We start from the raw sequence: 20,303 nt of genomic DNA, 5'->3' as shown, positions 1-20,303 counted from the left end.
TTTTATTTCCTTTATTTGACTGCCATTCATTTTCAGATTAACAATTAAACAAAATCTACCAAAACCTTAAACCCAAAATGCATACAATTATTTTAATTAGCTGAGAAAAGTCATTCTACTGCAGAGCAGCGTACAGATGAATAAGGCTCATGAAGTGAAGATGAATCCAGTAGAGAGAGACATTTGTTGAGTTATTCTAGCGGATAAAACCTGGCAATCCATCTGAGGACGGGGTGGAAATGAGGGACATTTCTCAGCCTTCTGGTGACTCGTGATACAATCTGTTCTGCATCAGCATGATCGGCAGTGTGATGCTGAAAGGGCGTTGGGCTCAGGTGCTTTGTCGTGCTTTCTGAGGCCTTTCTGAGCCCTTTCTCCTGCGAGAAATGTGGATCGCTAAACACACTGCTTATTAAGACGTGTGAACTTGCTTATCGGTTACAAGTTGTAGGATTTGGTTTTATGAAACCTTTTTATGGAGGGATTAATGAAAATATGCTCCTGTGCTGCTCCAAACTGATTTCATAACGGTGACATCGGAACGGTTGTTATGGAAACCGTGCTATTCCAAATGTCAGTGAATAGGCTTTTGACCTAACACTTGACCTTCCACTGTTTGATAATGTCGCACATGTGAACAAAGGGGTGCTGGTTGTATTAATAATTCATATTGTTCTGTATATTTATCATTTAACTGTTCTCCCTCTTTTTGACATTTGTTTTAAGATATCTGAGCATCACATTGAATGGAGACCTCCATTGACTCCATGACTTCAAAGAGCACACAACATAAACACAGCAGAATATCGTCATGGCTGCTGAGCGAAGACATGGGAACCTTCTCCCACACATCTGTCCCAATGTCCTTTTTTTCATTCGCACAAAAAAAGAGGAGCAAGATTTAACGAAGCCTCTGGGTGCCTGTGAACTTTCTTTTTTGGTCTCTCTCTGAGTACAGTGTAGAAATACTGATGGGCTCCGGCAGGACCTTTGCACGACGAAGACTGAATAAAATGGCTTGATTACTTTTAGGACTGCCCTTCGAGTTCAGCTAAGATAAATTATTACTTTGTCCTTTTATGCCACCCTGTCCTTGATCTCTATTCGTATTCGAGGATTCAAGTCTTAGATTAATGTTTTACATCGGGTGGCCGTTTTTGGCTTAACATTTGCAGCAGGTCAATGTAATTATTAGGCAGAACAAATGTTCTACGGGGTGATTTTGTGTTCTTAATTTGAAAAATAATTCACTAACAAAAGGGTAAATAAAAACTGACGGTTTGCTACCTTTTGAATTTGGGGAATAAAGTGAATATGGAATCGATAGTTGTGATTTACCATTTTAAATTCTCTGGAAAGAATCTAATCTGGGAAATGTCAACTGAGTATAAGTACCTTTCTTATATTTATATGCATCTATACTGCATAAAAATCACAGCTGAAACAGAAATCATCGTTTTAAAATGTGATTCCATAATGTAACAAAACAATAGCTGTTTTTTTTGGTTTAATATTGTACTTCACTCCAGACTAATATCAAAGATATTTAGGGAATTCATGAGGTAGGAAATTGAGTGTATTCAGTTTATCTCACAATATAAATTCTTGTCCCACCATCATGGAGAATAGTATATAATTCTACTTTTCTATTTTACTTGACACTTGTGTGAAAAGTTTATTTTTTATTCAATAATTCTTGCAAGCAGGAGACACATTGACGCACCTACAACGTGATGGATCAAGACTACTCAAAGGTTTTCTTCTTCTGAGCAGGAGTTTATAGTTGGAAGATGAACATAGACAAAAAGGGGGCTGGTGTGTGTATGTGTGTGGGGGGGTGGGGTGGGGGGGGCTCTGAGAAAAACATGCTGGTAATCAAAAGGGAAAGAGCATAGACTCTGCCGTCAAAGTAACACTGTCTAATTATGGAACATAATTGCAATTTTTCTCTCATTTTGTCACGACCATAAAGTAAACGCTCATTAACCTATCTTCCCTGCGGTGCAACAGCATCTGCTCACACAAGCCTCAAGGTGGAAATGTCGAGAAAACAACCCAAGAGATAAAGAGGAATAAAATACTGTGTGCGAGTCCTCCTCTCCTGGGAACCATCGAGCCAATAAAATAACACGGCTGCTAAGTCGTCGCCGTGCTGATTCGAGACGTCAAGGTTGAATAATGTTATCCCGCGATGTGTCGAGCAGATTGCACAGTTTCTGTGGAGCCTCGGTGGCCCCGGCCCTTCTGGCTCAAAGCCCAGCCGGCTCTTTAATACTATTTGGAGTGAAGTCAAGCAGTCTGGAGGAGCTGCTCGTCTTCCCAATCAGCCAATGGGGCGCATCGGGGCCCTGGGATTTAATTCTGGGAGATGAATGGAGTGGGCTAGTCTACTTTCACTGACCTGTGTGTATAATACACCATGCAGCTGGCTGTGCTCACTGTGAGGAGGGTAAATCTGATAAGCATCGGGCTAAACGGTGCAGATATACTGTGTGGGCATGGAAGGGCAGTTGAAGTCACATTAGTCGGGTAAACAGAATGTGAAAACAGTCGGCCATCGAAGAGCTGAAGTAACAAACTCTTGTGTGTGTGCGTGTGTGTGTGGACTGAAAGCTTTAGTACTGCAACGTGTTAAGTGATCAATGTGAGTGAGCTTTTATAAACTACAAATGCTTTTGTGCTGTCAATTGGTGTATGTATAAAAATGCAACCAATAGCTACCACCCAAATGTGTCCCAGGTGTTAATATATTTAATGCGATTGTACTTGTAGTACAAACTTGTAGTTATTATTTTATTTTTCTTCGGGGCACATTTTGTTTTTGTGAGTCGTGTTGTTCATCTGTAACTTGTTGTTATTGCTGCTGTCATAAATGGACTGCTCAGATATAATCTTAATTTTTCCTCTCTGCCTTTTCTCCCCTGCAGCTGCAACAAAAGACTACACTTGTAACATATTCAATGTACTTGAGATCCACGGTTTAAAAAAAATATAGTGTTAATGTAGTTATATTTCAAGCCTGTGTTCTGCAGTTTAACATATCTTTGTGTTAACTAGGACTTCCGGCCAATTAAATGAAATACAATTATATATATTGTATCTAATTCCAAGTAAAGAAAATACTTTGATGTTACTAACAATACCTCATGAACAAAAAGTCAGCAGATCTGTCTCCATGACAACAGGGCATACTCAAATCCACTGTGAGACAGTTTATGGAACAGCAAAAAAGCTGGGGGGACACCTGAGAATGTAGTTACGTTAAGGAGCTCACTTTGCCTCTGAGCTCAAAAAGGAAGTATGACTGCTTAATATTGATTACATCAAACCAAGTGGACCTTGAATTGGGGTGTGGTATGTTAAACTATTATCTCTAATAATTAGGATAAGCAAAGCCAAAAACAGCCCGGGCTTAAAGTGCATGACTTCAAATTGTTACGTTACTTCAAGTATTATCAGTAAAATGTAGTCACTGTATTAAATGTAATGATGCTAAGTTCCCGCTTTCTGAGTAATCTATTTTACCATTATATATATATTATATTAGTTATTTATTAGCTAAAATAATAAGGATCTATTGTATTTTAAGTATACAATAGATACATGTATGTATGCGTTGTGCCTTTAGCTGCAAATTGTACCTGCACCTGTACAGAATCTCAAACTAAATGCAGCTAATCACTTTCTTTGCAGGACCGCACTGACTCTGCCTGCAACACTCGCGCGCTTTCGGACTACAAACCGCCTCAGTCTTATGTGTAGTGCAATGCTATTGGTCCATGAAGCGACCCTAACAGCCAATCACATCTTGCCTTCTAACATGCAGAAAAAACTGAAGTTGTTGTGCTATTTCCTCGACCGGTAATGTCTGAGTGCGGTGAGTTCTGCTGAATTAATTTAACTTATTTTATGTGGATAATACTTTTTCAATGACACATCGCACACCGATATTTATGTACGGAGGTTTTCAACGGGGGGAGACAGCTAATGTTAACTTTTGGTCTGTCGCCGCCATTATACCACCGAAGAAGCGTATCCCGCCCTCCTTCTTCGGTCTTTTCTTCTTCTCCTCCTTGGTAATGTTACCACGGAGTAAGCACCACTGGTCCAAGCGGTTTAGTCGCAAGCTAAGTTGGCCTCTGCGCAAGACACCAAGGAATGATCCGACGGTTCTGTTAGCTTCCAAGCTAGCAAGAAAGCTAGCTACCACGCCGGGGGCACCAGTTAGCCATGTTGCTAGAAAAATGGCCATCGTTGAATGTTAGCAACACGGTATAGGTCAGAGATAATACAGTTGGCTAGCTAGATGCTAATCGATAGCCTCGCTGTCGTCCTTGATAGCTCGCGCCAGACCAGCCCCGACTGAAAAACGGTTCCAAGGTGCAAACCTCACGTTTGCTATTATCCGGGGATTGCATAAACTACTTTTATAGCTCTTTATTTGTACTCCGTGTCTCTTTGTGAGTCAATAGGTATTAACGTTAGGTTTCCCTCCCAGGATGCATTTATTCATGGCGTTTAGACAAATGTTTGGTCCACCTGGCTCAGTGACAAACGAACATTTGAATGAGCAAATTACAACAGGTGTTTGACACACACACACACACACACACACGTGATGATGCAGCGTCGAAGCCGGGCTGAGGTGTTGCAGCATGAATCACAGCGCTTTGACCATCTGTACGCGGACGGTGTGGTTTCTGCAGGGAAGAAGGACTCAAACTGACAACGACCACACTGTAGCACCATCCCAACAGGGGGCAGTGGGACATCATTATGTCATTATTGTTTGGTTCTTTTCTTTCCTTTCTACTATGAATAAAAAAACAAGGAAATGCTCAAACCAGCACTGGGTTGAATACAGTTAAGTACTACCCATTTGAGAATTAACAAATGCCTGATAAAGCCTCACAGAGCATCTAAAAATATCGCACTGACCACGATACTGGTTTACTGTTAATGGGGTGGTTGTAATTCATCCTGGGTGCATTATTCTGCTACTATAACCTAACAACTACCGTGTCCAGTTGTTTTAGAACATTATTTCTTGGGGATGTTTAAAAAGGTAATCAATATGTCTGTGATACATTTTCAAAAATCTTAGGATTTACGATTTACAAAGCAATGTTTTAGCCCAGTCATGGGATTGGTCAACAATAACAAAAATATGGAATAGTCCCAGTCTAATCCTTTGTAACCATTTCTCTGCCAGTGAAGATAATCAACCAGCAGGTGTGTCACACTGATGTTATTAAAAAGTATTGATGTGTCTTTGTGGATTTCTTTGATTTGTGAGGCTAGAGTTCTACTGGTGCAGTAGGAGGGTGGACCATTATCTAGTGAGTGGGAAAGGTTGCAGACACAGATTTTGATTGAACACAAGCCTCACCCACCAACAGCGAGCCCTTCCAGTGGGTCCAATTACGGCACATATCTAATTGATGTTGGAGCTAAATGTCTGCCTGGTCCAAGAAATGACAGAGAGAAAAAGAGCGAGAGCCTTGGCAAGGTCTCCGCTGAGCAGCAACCTGCATGGTCAAACTAACAATTAGCTCAGGCTCAGCACATGGTGAGTCATCTTGGCAAACCCAGGGTTAGCCTCTTGGCGCTCGAGTCCAAGCTGTTGTCTTGATAATATATGCAGGCACTTATTTTCATCAGGAGAGGGCAATGTTCACAACCTAGCTTTAAATGTAATGTACTCGGGGGTAGGAATTTGTATAAGGCTCACGTCGGGATATTCCACGCATGCTGAGTTTAGTGCACTGTTTAACATAGTTATCTACAAATCATTTTTGCATTGCTGCCATTTCTTCTGAAATGTTTTTGATTCTTAATCCCATGGCAGAGATGGAGAGTTCGTCGGTGTACATGTGCTTCCCCTGCTACCAGGAGTTCAACACCCTGGAAGAGGTGCTCGAGCATCAGTTGACGTGCACCGCTGAGGACGAACAGCTGGAAGCCCCTGGAAGCACCCCAGTCACCGTTCCACTGCTACAGACTCGGGTAAATACTGGCACAGTCAACAATTCCCCCATTTCATCACACATGCAAGATCTTGATCTTTAGCTGGCAACAGACCTGACAAAACCTCAATGTCGTGGCGGTGTGGCCTGAAACATCAAGGGGTGCGTATGCATAAAAGAAGAGAGAAGGAGAATGACATTGAAGTGACAAGCATACATTAAGTAATAAATTGACAATGTTCTGCTACTCATCATAGTAATAGTGACCTTGGTCAGAGCACTTAACATTGAGTTGTTTGTTGCAATTTATTTATGTTTTATTTCAAGGTGTTATGTATTAATATCAAAGTTAACTGAGGTAATGATTAGTCCTACAATAACTCTTTTTGGTTTTGTTTTTTTACAATTTATTAGGGCTTAATAGAGCTTGCTGATAAATTTTATTTTTATCATCAGAATATGGAAGCGGGCAGTAAACACATCGTAAAAGACTACTTTAAACTACATAATTATATAAAATAATTTGATCTGGGAAGTGTGTTGTTATTATTGTATTACCTTTATATAGTGTAGGCATGGTTTAACCTCTCAACTAACCACTGTCAGACAAAAGTCCAATCCACGTATTTTATAATTTGTCATTGCAATAATGACGCGACATGCGTGTGATGCGTTGGGCAGACTAGACCCCCCCCTTTTTTTTTTAGTCGGGCCACCCGTTATTATTTTTGGGCTCGCGATTATTAATCAAGATCACTCATTGCTTTAAAATACAAAAGACTTGTATTGCACTTTCTCCATTTAAATGAACAGAGCTTACACTTCTGTGCTGCGCTACATTCCAGCCAACGAAGAAATCTTGATTCTCAAAAAGACTAATTCTTCTAAGTCCTCATTCCCAGTGCATTTCCTTTGAAGCAAAATGAGTTGAATTGTACCAGAATGTTTTTACCAAGAATGTAATGTACAGAGCACCGCTAACTGAGTCTTGGCATCTAAATGAGAATAATTATCATCGTCCTAAATGCAGTGTATTTACTGTCAATCTTTTTTGACCCTTTGTGTTCACATAGTGAGTCAATAGAGTACTTAGATTGTCACTGCAATGTACACTCATAAGTACTTGCGAGCGTTCGGTTGACTCCCACAAAGCATTTCATAGAATAGCATTCACAGCCTTAAGAAAAACAAGCAGTTGGCAAACAAGCAGGAAGTTACTTGGAGATTAGTATGTGGGGTATTAGTTGTGTTGTATTCTTCAATAATAATGAATAACTAGTTTCCATGATAATGGTATTTTTTTACTGTGTACTAACTGCGCGCTTTGTACATAAATGCATTTGTACTTCTATTGTTTATGATTAAAGGGGACTTTGGCAGTGAATTTAATATATATATTTTTTTTGTTCGAGATTTAATTTAATTCAAATTATGTGCTGCCTTTTATTTCTGCGATTTGAATTTGAGAGTTTTGGTACAGGGCGATTATAAATGTCCATTTGACACATTGAGTGTCTTCCCCCCTCCTTTTTTTCTTTTAATTTGGTCATGACAGCTTATGAAAACCCTTCAGATTTTAAAGCAATCATTGACACTTGTTTGGCATGACTGTATAAACTTGTGGCTGAACCTCCATCCTTAGTCTTCATCACACTTCCATAAAGCATAGTGACACTCATGACAGAGTTGCCGGGTGGGGAGGGGAATATGAAAAGCATCAGTCAGCGCCACCCTTTCTCCTGATGGATCGCGCATTGGCCTTCTCATAGAGGAGTCAGCAGGGCAAACACTGTATGAGTTGGGTACCTCATGACACCCTGGCCCATGCTTCATTACGAGCATCCCCATTTCATCAGATAAATAATAATTATGGTTATTATTATTATTAAACTTATTAACCTGATAAAAACACGCACTTCACATGTGGCACCATTGAAATATATCAATACTGATTGTGATCTGAGTATGAGTAGTTAAATCTGTGACATTTGTTAATCAAATTCCTTTGAGCTGTCCTCTGAAAGCTTAAGTGTAGGAACTCTAACGGGACGGTCAAGTGTTGTCAGACCGTAATACTTAATGTGCTCTTCAGTCGTAGTGCTTATTATAACCTTAATAAACAGTCAAATATACACCGTAACCTGTGCGCTCATTTATTAAAATACATGGAGAACTTTGTTATTGCGTTCCAAACTGTGGGGAAAAAAATGCCGTTGCGTATTTATTATTTAATTGTCCAAATGATTAGTGGGATACGCTGCAGATAACCTTTGTGCAGGGAGAAAAACATTTTGTACATTTCATTTAGGTAAATACTTCGATCCGGTGGACTCTGAGTGCAAAATTTAGGATCAATGATGGACTTTGCTATTGTTTAGTTGTTCTGCTCTTGGTAAGTGGTAGAGTGCATATTTGGAATACACCAGTATAGTACTTCATTACAATTTCATACGTAATTTTAATCTCATCTCAGAGGCAAATACTGTCCTTTTAACTCCACAACATGTATTTGTCAATATTATTTACGAGCCTATTTTTTCAAATTCAGATTTAATACAAAATAAGTATCAAATCATAAACTAATGTATTATTTTCACATCCAGAAGCCCAACATGATTTGGAATGTATGTTCCCTGAGGAACAAGTAGTTTTCTGAATTATAATGTATTATAAAGTAGTTATAGTTAGCTCAACTGTTACCAGCTGTCACATTATAGTCATGAACACTAATACATTCTTAATTTTGTCCTATTGTGAATATATTATTTAGTTTTGTTCATTATGCAATATGAGTTCACTTTTATGGTGTAAAGCTGACGCAGCCATGAACTTATTCCACTTTCCAAGCCGGGCTACAGCTGGTCACTGTGCATGAAATTCACACACATTTAGCAACTGTGGCGTTAAAAAATTGCCTTTGTCATTGTACTGAAGCATCGCGTGTAAGACAAAGGTCTTTTCTCCCCATTGGCGAATGTGTGTGTGTTTTTGTTGGGAGAATAATCCACTCATTACGTTAGTAGAGGAGGAAAAAAGCTGGTGACACACTGCCAAGCTTCTTAAAACCTTTTTCTTCATGTGGGTTAAGATGTAAAAGGTTTAATGATGAGAACTATTTTGAATGTAACGTAATTCTGCTGAGCTAAAAATAGGTGAAAAAGTGGACTTGAATTAGAATAAATTCTTAATCAATTCTAAATCATAATGCTCCCTCCTGTTGTTTTTTGTCCGATGGAAGATGCTCAATAATTATTATTTTTGACTATGAAACAAAGACTCTACAAAACTTATCACAAGGGTCAAATCAACTTAATAAATTGCTTGTCTTCTGAAAAAAGTACAATTTCACAGAACTAAAACTATTAATTTCTGCTTCATTTTCAGCTTGTGATGTCAATTTTAAAAGGAAAAAAAGAAGCTTGTCAGAACCTTCTTTAAGAAATGATCTTTAAAAGAAACTAGCTGAAACAAAAAAAAAACACACATTCACACTCCTCGAAAGTGCAAAAGGGTCTACATTATTTGGAAGAGCTCAAATGACAACACCACAGATGGCAGACCAATGGCTGCAGGCTATGACCTCATTAACACCTGGTGTGAACGTCATATCTAAATGCGTAAAAATGAAAAATGCAACCAGAATGCTATCGATTGAGCCGGACCACATTAAGTACTCTCATAAATATAACCCACAAATCATTGCGTTATGTGAGACGTGTTGAACAGTTTTAATTGAGACCCTTTCAGACGTCTTTAACCTCGACCTTGATGTTCTGTTTTTATCTTCTAAGTAGACTGAGGGAGCGAATGTAAAACCCTGTGGAGTGACCCGTTCAACCGCCACGGGCCTCTGATAGTTATCAGCCAGGCTGAGGCCTTATCTTGGCTGTCTGGCGCACTCGGAGGAACTTTGGCTCCAAACGCATGCAGCTCTAATTGACCTCAGTACCCCGACACTCAAGTCCCATCCCTCATCTGCCAGAAAGAATGAATTGAAAACCCAACACTGCAGATTTTACGCCAAACCGCTTTTGACCAGGAGGCATTTCCTTTGTGCAGGGATACAAACACAACAAAAGAAACATTAATTAACATTCCCCTTTTCTCTCTCTCTCTCTTTCTCTGCTTTCTTGTTTTTGCAGCAACAGGTCATAAATATACCGAAGACAGCCCCACAGGTTGAGATCCAAGCGGGGCAATCCTCGGTGCAGTCTCAGCTTCTGAAGCAGGCGGCACTCAGTGCAAACGTGACGTCGGACCAGCCCAGAATCCTCTACCAATGTGGGGACTGTGATGAACTCTTCAAGAGCCTGGACCTTTGGCAGCAGCATCGTAAAGAAGAGCTATGTCAGCAGCCCGCCTCTGGGAGGGAGTCCATCCCTGAGTCCCAGCCCGAGTCCCAGGCGGAGGCCGAGCCAGAGGACGCTTCCGCGCAGGTCTCCGCTTCCACTGCAAATCCAGAGGATTCTTCCCCGTCAAAGGGCGAAGCCAGTGGAAACCTCGAACCCGAACAAGCGGAGGCTACCGTTACGGAGGAGGAGGGCCAGCCGCCGGCCGACGCCTCTCCGGCTCAGAGCTCCGACCCGGCCGTTTCGGAGGCGGCCGCCTCAACATCAAATCAAGAGGATTTGTCTCCCAGGAGGAAAGCGGCGATCAAAAAGCCCAAACCGAAGCCCGTGCTGCTGTGTGTGGACTGTGGCTCGTGCTTCGGCCTGGTGTCCGAGCTCGTGGCCCACCGCAAGACCCAGCACGGCTTCGAGGAAGCTCTGCACCGCTGCTCCGTGTGCGGCGAGAGCTTCCTGAACACCACGCTCTTTCTCTACCACCGCAAGCAGCACCGGCAGAAAGGCGAGGAGAGGGCGGCGGAGCTGGTCTGCGCTCGCAGCGACGGGGCCGGCGAGCCGGACCGCGACGCCGCTCCATCAGGCGCCGCCGACGCCTCTGGTTGCTCGCCGCCCGAGTTGTTCATGTGCACCCGGTGCGGGGAGAGCTTCAGCGAGGAGGGGGGGCTGGGCGCCCATCGCAAGCAGAAGCACGGCCTGGCGGAGCCGCTGCACAGCTGCGCCTCCTGTGGCGAGGGCTTCATGAACACCACCCAGTACCTGTACCATCGCCGGAAGCACCGCTTGTCGTCGGGGGCGGATGTCGCCGATACCGGCGACGAAGCCCCCCCCTCTGCCAAACCTCAGGATAGCCCCCGGAGCTCAAAGCGGCTGCTTTCCCCGTCCTCCTCCGCCGCTGGTGAGCCAGGGTCACCGCTGCCGAAAAGAAGTCGGCCCACTTTCAGGATCCTGAGCGGTAACAGTGGCGGTAAGTGAGAGTCTGGAGCCGATTAGGGGGAAACAGTGCACTGGTCGCTGGGCGTTTCTGCTCCTTAATGAACAGTTTTTTTTTGTTGCCTCAGGAAACAAGGGCATCAAAGACGAATCAGAGGGCAGCACTGCAGCAGACTGTGACAACACCAACCACCCTCCGCCTGCCAAGCTGCTGCAGGACTGGGCACGCACACCACTCCCCCACGTTTGCCCCTACTGTGGCAAAACCTTCACCCGGCGCGTCTTCCTTCGCACGCACGTCTTCAGCCACACCGGAGAAAAGCTCTTCACGTGCAAGGTGCCAATCAACATCTGTCCTTTTTACTCATGTCTGGGGGATAATTTGTATTTGCTGAAAATGTCACTTTCATCATGCGGCAGACGTTGTTGAGATGATGTAATACTTTTGAAGTGTGTCAGGGTTGACTATCACAATCCTGAACCTCCGGCCTCATTATCTTTGACACTTTGACAGTTGTGTTCAAGAATTAGGATTTGAGAAGATGCAGCCACATACGTTTGTAGTTGGGTTTTTTTGTATGTAAAACTTTTTCAAATACAACTTTGGCTCTGATCCTGGCTATCGTTGCTTTGAAGGTTTGTGCAAAGTCCTTCACCAACTCCCAGAGCCTGCTGCGCCACAGCATGAGCCACACTGGCACCAAACCCTTCAGCTGCGACGTTTGTGGCAAAAACTTCTCCCAGGCGGCCTCCCTGAAGCGACATCAACGCATCCACGTGACGCCACAGCCTCGGCGCAGGCGTGGACGCAAGCCGGTACCGTCTCCCTCTTTCAATTTCCATTGAAACACAACTCAAATTCAACGCTTCTGTTACAAAATCTTGTATTTATATATTTTTGGGAAATTAATTGTTTGTTATGTTGAAATTATCTTTAGTTCTGTTATTTGTCACAATAGAACCTTTTGGTGGATAACTGGAATCCCTTTATTTATTTATTTATTCTGACCGTGACTGCTTTGCCCCTCAATGCAGGTGTGTTTGTTGGACAACGAGGGATCTGCCCATCTCTTCGCCTGTCCTCACTGCCCGTCACGGTTCAACACGGAAGATCAGCTCAACCATCACAAGTAATAACACGGCAACGATATCCTACTGGTTCAACCGCATTCTTCATTTGTGGAAGTTAGGAGGAAAGAAAACACAACCCATCCAACAGCTTCCATTGGATGTTGTGCGTCATATTCAACAGCAGTCAATAATCAATCATTTACAACCCTGTTAGTGCGCATTAGACTTACAGTTCCAAACAGAAGCCAGGACAGGTTTTAGATCAAACTGACGCCCTCGCCGAGAGCCGTAGTAGTTGAGCCGTGTCTGACTCCGGAACAAGACCTCAAAGCCGTGTTGCAAACACACTGACTTAAGATGTCTGCGTGCCCTTGAGCCCCAGTCATACATGATTGATTGACAACGGCCCAGTGAATTAAGATGATAGCGATAACACCCCAGGGCCGCGGAGGAGCCTGGTCCTGTCCTGCCTGCTGGAGCGAGGCGGAGAGGACATGTGATCGAATGGATGTACTGACCCCCAAAACAAGTTTACCTGTGGACAATCGCGTTGAAGGACAAAAACTGTGGCATTTCCTCCAAAACAGTGAACCATACAGGCTGCTTCTGCCATGCTAGCCGGAGTCAATGTTCATCAGCAGATAACATTTCAGTTAATCAACATTAATTGGTCTATTAAATGACACCCTGAAATGTATTCATTTCCCGTCAGCTGTCCAAAACCCAAACAATCATAACTCAAGGTGCACTTAAGAACTTTTCCAGAGCTTTCAACTTCATTTCTAGGTCTTCAATAGCAGATGCAGATCACACACACACATTACAAGAATGTTTATTTCCAAGGTCACGGTAATAAGTTCACTATTTTACAAGATGAGGAGAATCTGAAGTTGGTAATTTTGCAATTAATAACTAAAGCGATTCAGTGATTATCAAAATGGTTTCTTTCTGTCGCTCATTAGATTCTGTCAGTGCAGTAATAGTGTCGACCGTGCGCGGTCACCCCCACTCATTAGGGAACATCGGGTTGGGAGAAGAGGTGACCCTGGCTGAAAATATAATCCTCCCAGTTGCCTCAGGTTCAGCTGTCCCTGAAATATTGATTTCTCCTGTCTATTTAACGGGGAACAGAAACCGCGGTGCCTCTCATACGGGCATCGAGAGGTCCTTGCACATCACCTCCAGCATCCTGCTGCACTCGAAGTGACTCGTGTCTTTTGCTGCAACATTAACTGCAGCCGCAATACACATAATACGTAACCCTGTCTGCGTGCAATATCTAGCGCCGCATTGTGATCCCTGAACTTCAACATCCTCTTTGTCGGTTCTGATTAGGAGAAACTGCTCATAGAGCCCATGTTTTATTTGAGCCATGCTGTGAAAGCCTGATGCCGCATTAGGTGAAAACATCTTAACACTTCTCTCCTCCCTTAAGGCTACTTGCAGTGTAACGTTATGCTATGGATAAGAAGTCTTTCATGTCCTAACTCTGACTCCTCCCTCTTTATTGCTTTTTTATATATTTATTTTTTCATCTCCAGCCGTTATACACTCAGCTAATACCCTTTATTTAACCCTCAGCACAGCTAAGCACATACTTACTGGTAATCCTCCTACAAGTCAAATAGAGGGTGGCAGCTTAAAACCAAACATTACTTTCCTCTCACTTAAAAGAAAAAAAAGAGAATATTTGATGTGTCTTTCATTTGTCCCAAGTCGTCAGTGCACCCTAATTTAACTGTTCCCTCTCCGTGTGAGGCCTTTGAGGCCCCTTTATTACGCTGAGCCATGTCCGTGTAATCCCTTTTGCTGGATAGAGCAGGTTATCCTAAATGGTTAAAGCTCTCATGTGAACATGTCTTTGTGTTTTAAACAGACTGCTCCACACCAGCCATCCGTTCCCTTGCCATGAATGCGGAGAGGCCTTCAAACGCCGGCGAGACCTGGACCTGCACTCGCTCACTCACCAAGGTGAGCGTTCGGGGCTCAGCCCGGCGGGAATGCGTTCACTCCCATATTTGATATTGTATTTGTGAGCGACTCAAAGCCAACAAAAAACGTCGTACAGCATCCGTTGTTCAAAGTCTCGTTTATTCAGCTGTTGGTGTCCATTTACATTTACAGCAAAGTGGTATCAAGGAATAAAAACACAAGACCTTTTGCGTGCATGTGCATACCTAATTAGATGTGATGTTTTCATCTTATCGGAACAGTGTGCTGTGAATTACAATGGAGCAACGCACAGGCGATGAATGCCTCCATCAGCCGGCCCGGGTGGCCTATCTTGTTTGTTTACAAACGTACATCCACGTTATTTGTGCTTTGTTCTTGTGATGCATTAAGTCAATGACTTTCCATTGATTTGCGTCCCATACGCAACGCGGATGGAAGAGAGAGGTAAATGAATTAGGTCGACATGTTGACTCTTCATCTTAATCAGAGAAGGGGGGGCATTGGCACGTCGGCCTCATTAGTTAAGCTGGAGGAGTCAGCGTGCCGCGGGGTTCAGAGGTACAACGCTCCTGTCGGGGAGAAGATGGTAGAGATTGATCCATTGATCAGCCCCGGGCCTGAGGCTTAGACTGTCCTTAATAAATGTTTAATTAGAGAGGGTCCCAATGGGGAGCAGAGTGGGTCGCCCCCGCAAGGATAGACAGTACAGATGGTTAGCAGATTGCAAGATGTTGGCTTGGCGACCTGTAGACACAATGATGAACCATCAGTGTCAGCGATTTCCCAGCCAAGATCTCAAGAGCAACGCGGCGAGAGTGCGGCTCGCTTTGCCAAAATACAACAAGGGCGCCAGCTGATCACAGCTGGAATGATAAGCAGATGAATTGATTAGCCAACTGACAGGAAAATAATCAGCAGCACTTTATTAATCACTTTAATCGTGAAAATGTCGACTATTTGTTGTACCTGCCAGCTCAGTTGTGAGGATCTGTGGATTTGTGTTTTAAACTTAAGTAAATGTGATATTTATGATTGGACATTAAAGGATGGCATTTTATAGATCCTGAGACCAAACCAGATAAATTGATAATATATGATATTGATATATGATATTTATTATTTATAATTTTAATGTTCTGTCTATTTTCTGTTTTGTACTTCTTTTGTCACTCCAACCCAAAGTGTTTTGTTTAGTGGAAACCACAAATAGGATCACTACTTTATGAAATATTGTACAAAAAATGTCCATGCCGATAACCATTGATGATCTAATATTTAAATTATATGTTTATTACATGACTACAAAGTAATGCGGACCGCTTTGATATTTAATGCATTTGATGACACAGCTGTTTTTTACAAATTGCTGTACACCACAAATAACATTAGTGAACTGTGCATAATCAAAATATGATGCAGAGATTGTTGTAGATTGAGACTCAATTTCTATTTTCATCGCGTGACAGGACAGGAGGCTCAAATACGAATGACAATATGTTAGCGATGCAGCGATCACAAGCCTCACAAGACTTGGCACACAGAAGCACTCCAGCAGGGTTAGGGTTAATATAAAACAGTTTTATATTCTTGTAAATAGATCCTAAATCAGGAACAGTGTAGCATGTATAAATGAATAGATGAATAAATACATAGTGTTGGATGTATAAATAGTTGACTAATTATATTCTGCTCTGATGCAGTGTGGCTGTGGTGCAACAAGGCTGTAAAGCCTTATGCACGCCGCACTGAACAATCAACCAAAGGGTTAAAATGATCACTCTCAGCTGATTCTTTTATTAAACAGCATTTGCAAAGGAATTGGGGTTTCACAATGTGTCTTGGTTTAATATGCAATGACAACTTACCAAATAAACACACGGTGAAAACATCAGTAAAGTATAGGCTTTAAAAAGCCATGAAATAATTCATCCTGTTGTGCTGCCTTGAAATCTTTTAATAAGAAAATTTAACAAGGAGTTGTTTGTTATGCATTCCTGTGTACATAAATATCCCTTTGTTTATGGCAAGTAATAACGTTATAGCTATATTTCACAACATTATTGTACATTGCATAATTTCCTCATATAATGCAGCCCATCGCAATCATTTTTTATCTACATAAGCAGTGAATTTCTATAACCGCCATCAGTATAAGCTGTTTCCATTGTGTTGTACAAAACGGCAAATCATCACGCTCTCTCCTTCATGAATACCGTAAAGATGGATTTGACGATCACCATCAATGATTGTTTGATTTGAATCCTGTAATTAATCAACCTATTTTGACCAGTTGACTTGTCGCAGAATGGAAAAGTGGGATTTAATAATAACGTTTATTATGTCTCCAGCATTTACAATACCAGGGCCTTCAAACCGAGCGTACATTTTTAACATTTACATGTATTCCTGCAGCGACATGTCAAAATGCCCCCGATATACATGAAAGAGGTTGAATGCCTGCAAGCGCCACCGGCTGCAGCACAACGCTCTCCGACCCAGAGGACCGACTAACACCTGACCCTGTCCCATTGCAGACAAGCAGCCGGTGACGTGTCCGCACTGTTCCTCCCAGTTCGTGAACCAGTCTGTGCTGGAGATCCACATGCAGCGCTGCCCTTCCACGGAGGAGGACAAGAACACCGGCCGTGGGCGGGGTCAGGGCCGAGGACGATGCACCGGGCAGGTCGGTAAAACGCGCGGGGGGGCAATGAATGATGGTGAGGGGTGTGAGGGAGGAACGGAGCACACACACCGTTTGGGCATTCTGCCAGTTTAGAAAGAAGGAAATAGTGGGGTTAGCGTAGGCGGGGGTGACATAACCAAGGTCCCCGGTTGGGTGACGTCGTCTCCGTCTGCCCTCGCAGGCTCCGACCTTTTCTCTTTTCATGAATCGCCCCTCCCCTGTTCCTTCTCCGGCTCCTTACTGTTTTTTTTTTTGTCTCTTTCTCCTTCAGGTCGAGTGTGACCTGTGCGGCCACCGTTGCATGACGCAGGAGGGCCTCGACCTTCATCGGTTATCCCACACGGGCCAGACACCCCTCAAATGCCCAGTGAGGCCTTGCCGCCGCCGATTTACCTCCAACAGCACCCTGGAGGAGCACGTGCTGGCTCACTTCCAGGGCACGCTGAGCAAGTCCAAAAACCGACCCCGCTTCCGCTGTCAGATTTGCCTCAAGGAGTTTTCCTATAATTCCACCTTTAATGTTCACATGAGGACACACACTGACGAGAGGCCGTTTGAGGTAAGGAGGAGGGTACTTGTGTGTGTGTGTGTGCTCGCGCTTGCATTAAAAGGGAATGTCTCTCAGCTTTCTGAGTTGCAGTTTGCCCCTTTTTTTTCCTAATGAAAGGCTTTTAAACCCTTTTATTGCCTGTATTTCAAATTGTCATCGAGCACTTCCTCTCCACCACGGTCACTCGCGTTCACCGCTGTGGCCATCCCTCAGGTTCTGGGCCGTGGTCATTTGTGCAGCGTGTGTCCTGCGGGTGTTTCCTCCCTCCCTGTGTACCTGTGATTAATGACAGGGCTGAGTTAGGGCCTGTCAGCCCCCTCTGTGTCTGTTTCTATTCTGGGACTCTCTCGCTCTCCCTCTATTTCTCTGGTGACGAGGCAGGACATCAACTATAGGCCCATCGTAGCCCATCATAGCGCGCCGGGCTGTAAAAGTTGATTGACTTTGTGGCTTTGCTGTCGGGCCTACTATAGACATAAGGCCAAGGAGCATTGGTGCACATGCACAAAGTTATTGGGAGGAATTTTAATGTAAGTGAAATTAAGTAAGTGATATTCAGTGTGTGACTTTATTTATAAAGTATAGAAAGAGCAAATCAACTGAAAAAAATTTATTCAGAGGTATTGACACCACCAACACGGTTTGTAGACGCAATCTTGGTGTCCCAAATGGGAATCAAAGCAAAGCACAACAAAGTTATTCTTCTGTGGTGCCTCATGTTTAATCCAGTGTTCACTGAGTAGCTGATCATACTAACCCTTACACAGAAGAACTGCAGATATTCTGATAACTGTATCTTTATTAATTATTTACAAGCAAAAATTCCAACTAGAACTCTCTGGTTGTAGCTTTTTTTAAATGTGAGTAGTTGCTCGTTGCCTGGCAATGACAATGATAAACATCACCTTGTACTCCTCCAGCCCAGTCAGAAAGGCTGCATCTTTAGAAAAGTTCCATTTGTAATACAGTTTTGTGCTTTGGCACTGTAGTGGACAAAACTGTACTTTCTTGACACCTCCTCACCTTTTTATGTTTTGTACACTTTTCCACTCTACTCCCTCCCCCCCCCCCCCTCCCTCCCCCCTAATCCCTCCACCAGTGCGCCACCTGTGGCAAGCGCTTCCGCCAGCTGCCCCATCTGCAGGACCACGAGCGCATCCACAGCGGCCTGCGCCCTTTCTGCTGCTGGATCTGCGGCAAGAGTTTCAGCGTGGCCGCCCGGCTCACCGAGCACGCCCGCACCCACAGTGGGGAGAAGCCCTACCCCTGCCCCCACTGCCCCGCCGCCTTCCGCTCCCGCTCCAACCTGGACAAGCACATCCGGCTGCACGGGGACCTGCCGGTGGACAGCGCCGAGCAGGCGGCGCAGGACGCCGAGGCCGCCCACGTCCAGAAGGTGCTGGAGGGGGCCAAGGTGCTGTCGTCTCTGGCCACCACTGGGGAGCTCGACTCGAGCTCCGTGCAGACCATCTACGTGCTGCAGGGGACCGAAGGGGGCACGGAGACGGTCATGATCCCGTCGGATCAGTTCGCGGCCATGGACGGCGCCTCGCAGGTCGTCATTCTGCCCTCGTCTGTGCTCGGCGCTCAGGGCATCAATGTCCCCACCATCACCATGGATGGAAATGAAATCACCATGGTGGAGACGGACCAGTCGTCGCAGCACGCCATCGAGTTCATTGTGGAGGAGACGGTATTGGAAAATTAAAAACTGTTGTGGAAATGCCAAAAGTAGAGATTCACTGAGAGACTAGTTCAACTTGAGTTGAGTCAAAAGTTAGATGAATATTGAGTTCTCACCTTTATTGATATATCTACATGAATACTTATTGAGTTTCTATGCCAGTTTCAACGTTGTATAGTAAATAATACAGCTATACAACTTTTCCTGACGTTTAATAAGCTTGTTCAATCTGTTTAAAACTAATGAATGGTTCATACACATGAAAAAGCTCAGCAGAACAGAAAGTACCTTTTAAAAAAACACTTGATTTGGTTACATAAATACTGATGTTGATTTACAGCCCCTGTTTATTGGGCAAGACGAGTGGCGACCCCTGAAATTTCTTCTGCTTTAATAATAAAACGCTTCAGCTTTTACACTTGTGAGCGTCCATCAATGTGTAGAGTGCACGGGGCGAGGGCTTTGCCCCCCTCCTCTCTTCAGCTGGGATGGGTCTCACAGGCTGGACAGCTCTGCCCCATGACCCGCTGCATTAGGTCCTCGATCACATGCACACTGAGGCTTGTGAAAGTCATAATGAGTAAAAACCTGTGTTTGGATGAATCCAGATGTTCTAATTTATTGGACATGTTATTTAGCTTTGTTCTATAATCAAATAAAGTTATAACAAGAATAACGAAAGATCTGTGATGATTTAGCTGAAGTACAGCATCACGCAGAGACAAGTGGAGCAATGAAATTATCCAGCACTTGCAGCAGTTATCAAAAATAATGATCCCATTTTTGTCTAAATGGGAAGGGGCATAATACGATAGAAGTTTTGCCGGCGCTGTAAAGTACAGTTTATGGCTGTCTCCCACCCAGTGATAGCTGACATGGGGGTTTGAAACCACACACACATGCACGGGGGGGCAATCTGTCTTAGTTTGTTTTCATGTCATAGTGGGAGAAATGCTGATGATTTTTGCAGGTTACTGAATTGGGGAAATGGCAGCATTCCTGCACTGTGTGAGAAGCAAATCAGGAAATAGACGGCTCCTCGGGAGAAAAATGAGTCAGTGCCAGGAATCCAGATGCTCTTCGATGCTTTTTCTAGAGACAACAGGCCATTGGATAAATA

General features: G+C 43.6%; 1 protein-coding gene across 2 annotated transcripts; it reads left to right on the top strand.

Annotated features, from left to right (window-relative positions):
- The first annotated feature begins 3,790 nt into the window (after positions 1-3,790).
- On the top strand, positions 3,791-19,599 carry znf574 (zinc finger protein 574). Of its 2 annotated transcripts, none has more exons than XM_037453310.2 (10): positions 3,791-3,877; positions 5,849-6,006; positions 10,109-11,276; positions 11,371-11,579; positions 11,879-12,058; positions 12,278-12,372; positions 14,190-14,284; positions 16,801-16,949; positions 17,221-17,508; positions 18,599-19,599. In XM_037453310.2, exons 1-10 carry the CDS (start codon positions 3,865-3,867, stop codon positions 19,205-19,207), a joined length of 2,964 nt encoding a protein of 987 aa, XP_037309207.2. In that variant the 5' UTR covers positions 3,791-3,864; the 3' UTR covers positions 19,208-19,599. The 2 variants fall into 2 exon arrangements, with proteins under 2 accessions (XP_037309207.2, XP_037309206.2); XM_037453309.2 differs by lacking the exon at positions 3,791-3,877 and adding an exon at positions 3,923-4,863.
- The last annotated feature ends 704 nt before the right edge of the window (positions 19,600-20,303 follow it).

Source organism: Pungitius pungitius, chromosome 11 (assembly GCF_949316345.1).
Source record: "Pungitius pungitius chromosome 11, fPunPun2.1, whole genome shotgun sequence".
Lineage (NCBI taxonomy): Eukaryota > Metazoa > Chordata > Actinopteri > Perciformes > Gasterosteidae > Pungitius > Pungitius pungitius.
The sequence above is the reverse complement of the archived record's forward strand: the minus strand, read 5'-3'. Positions and strand labels throughout refer to the sequence as shown.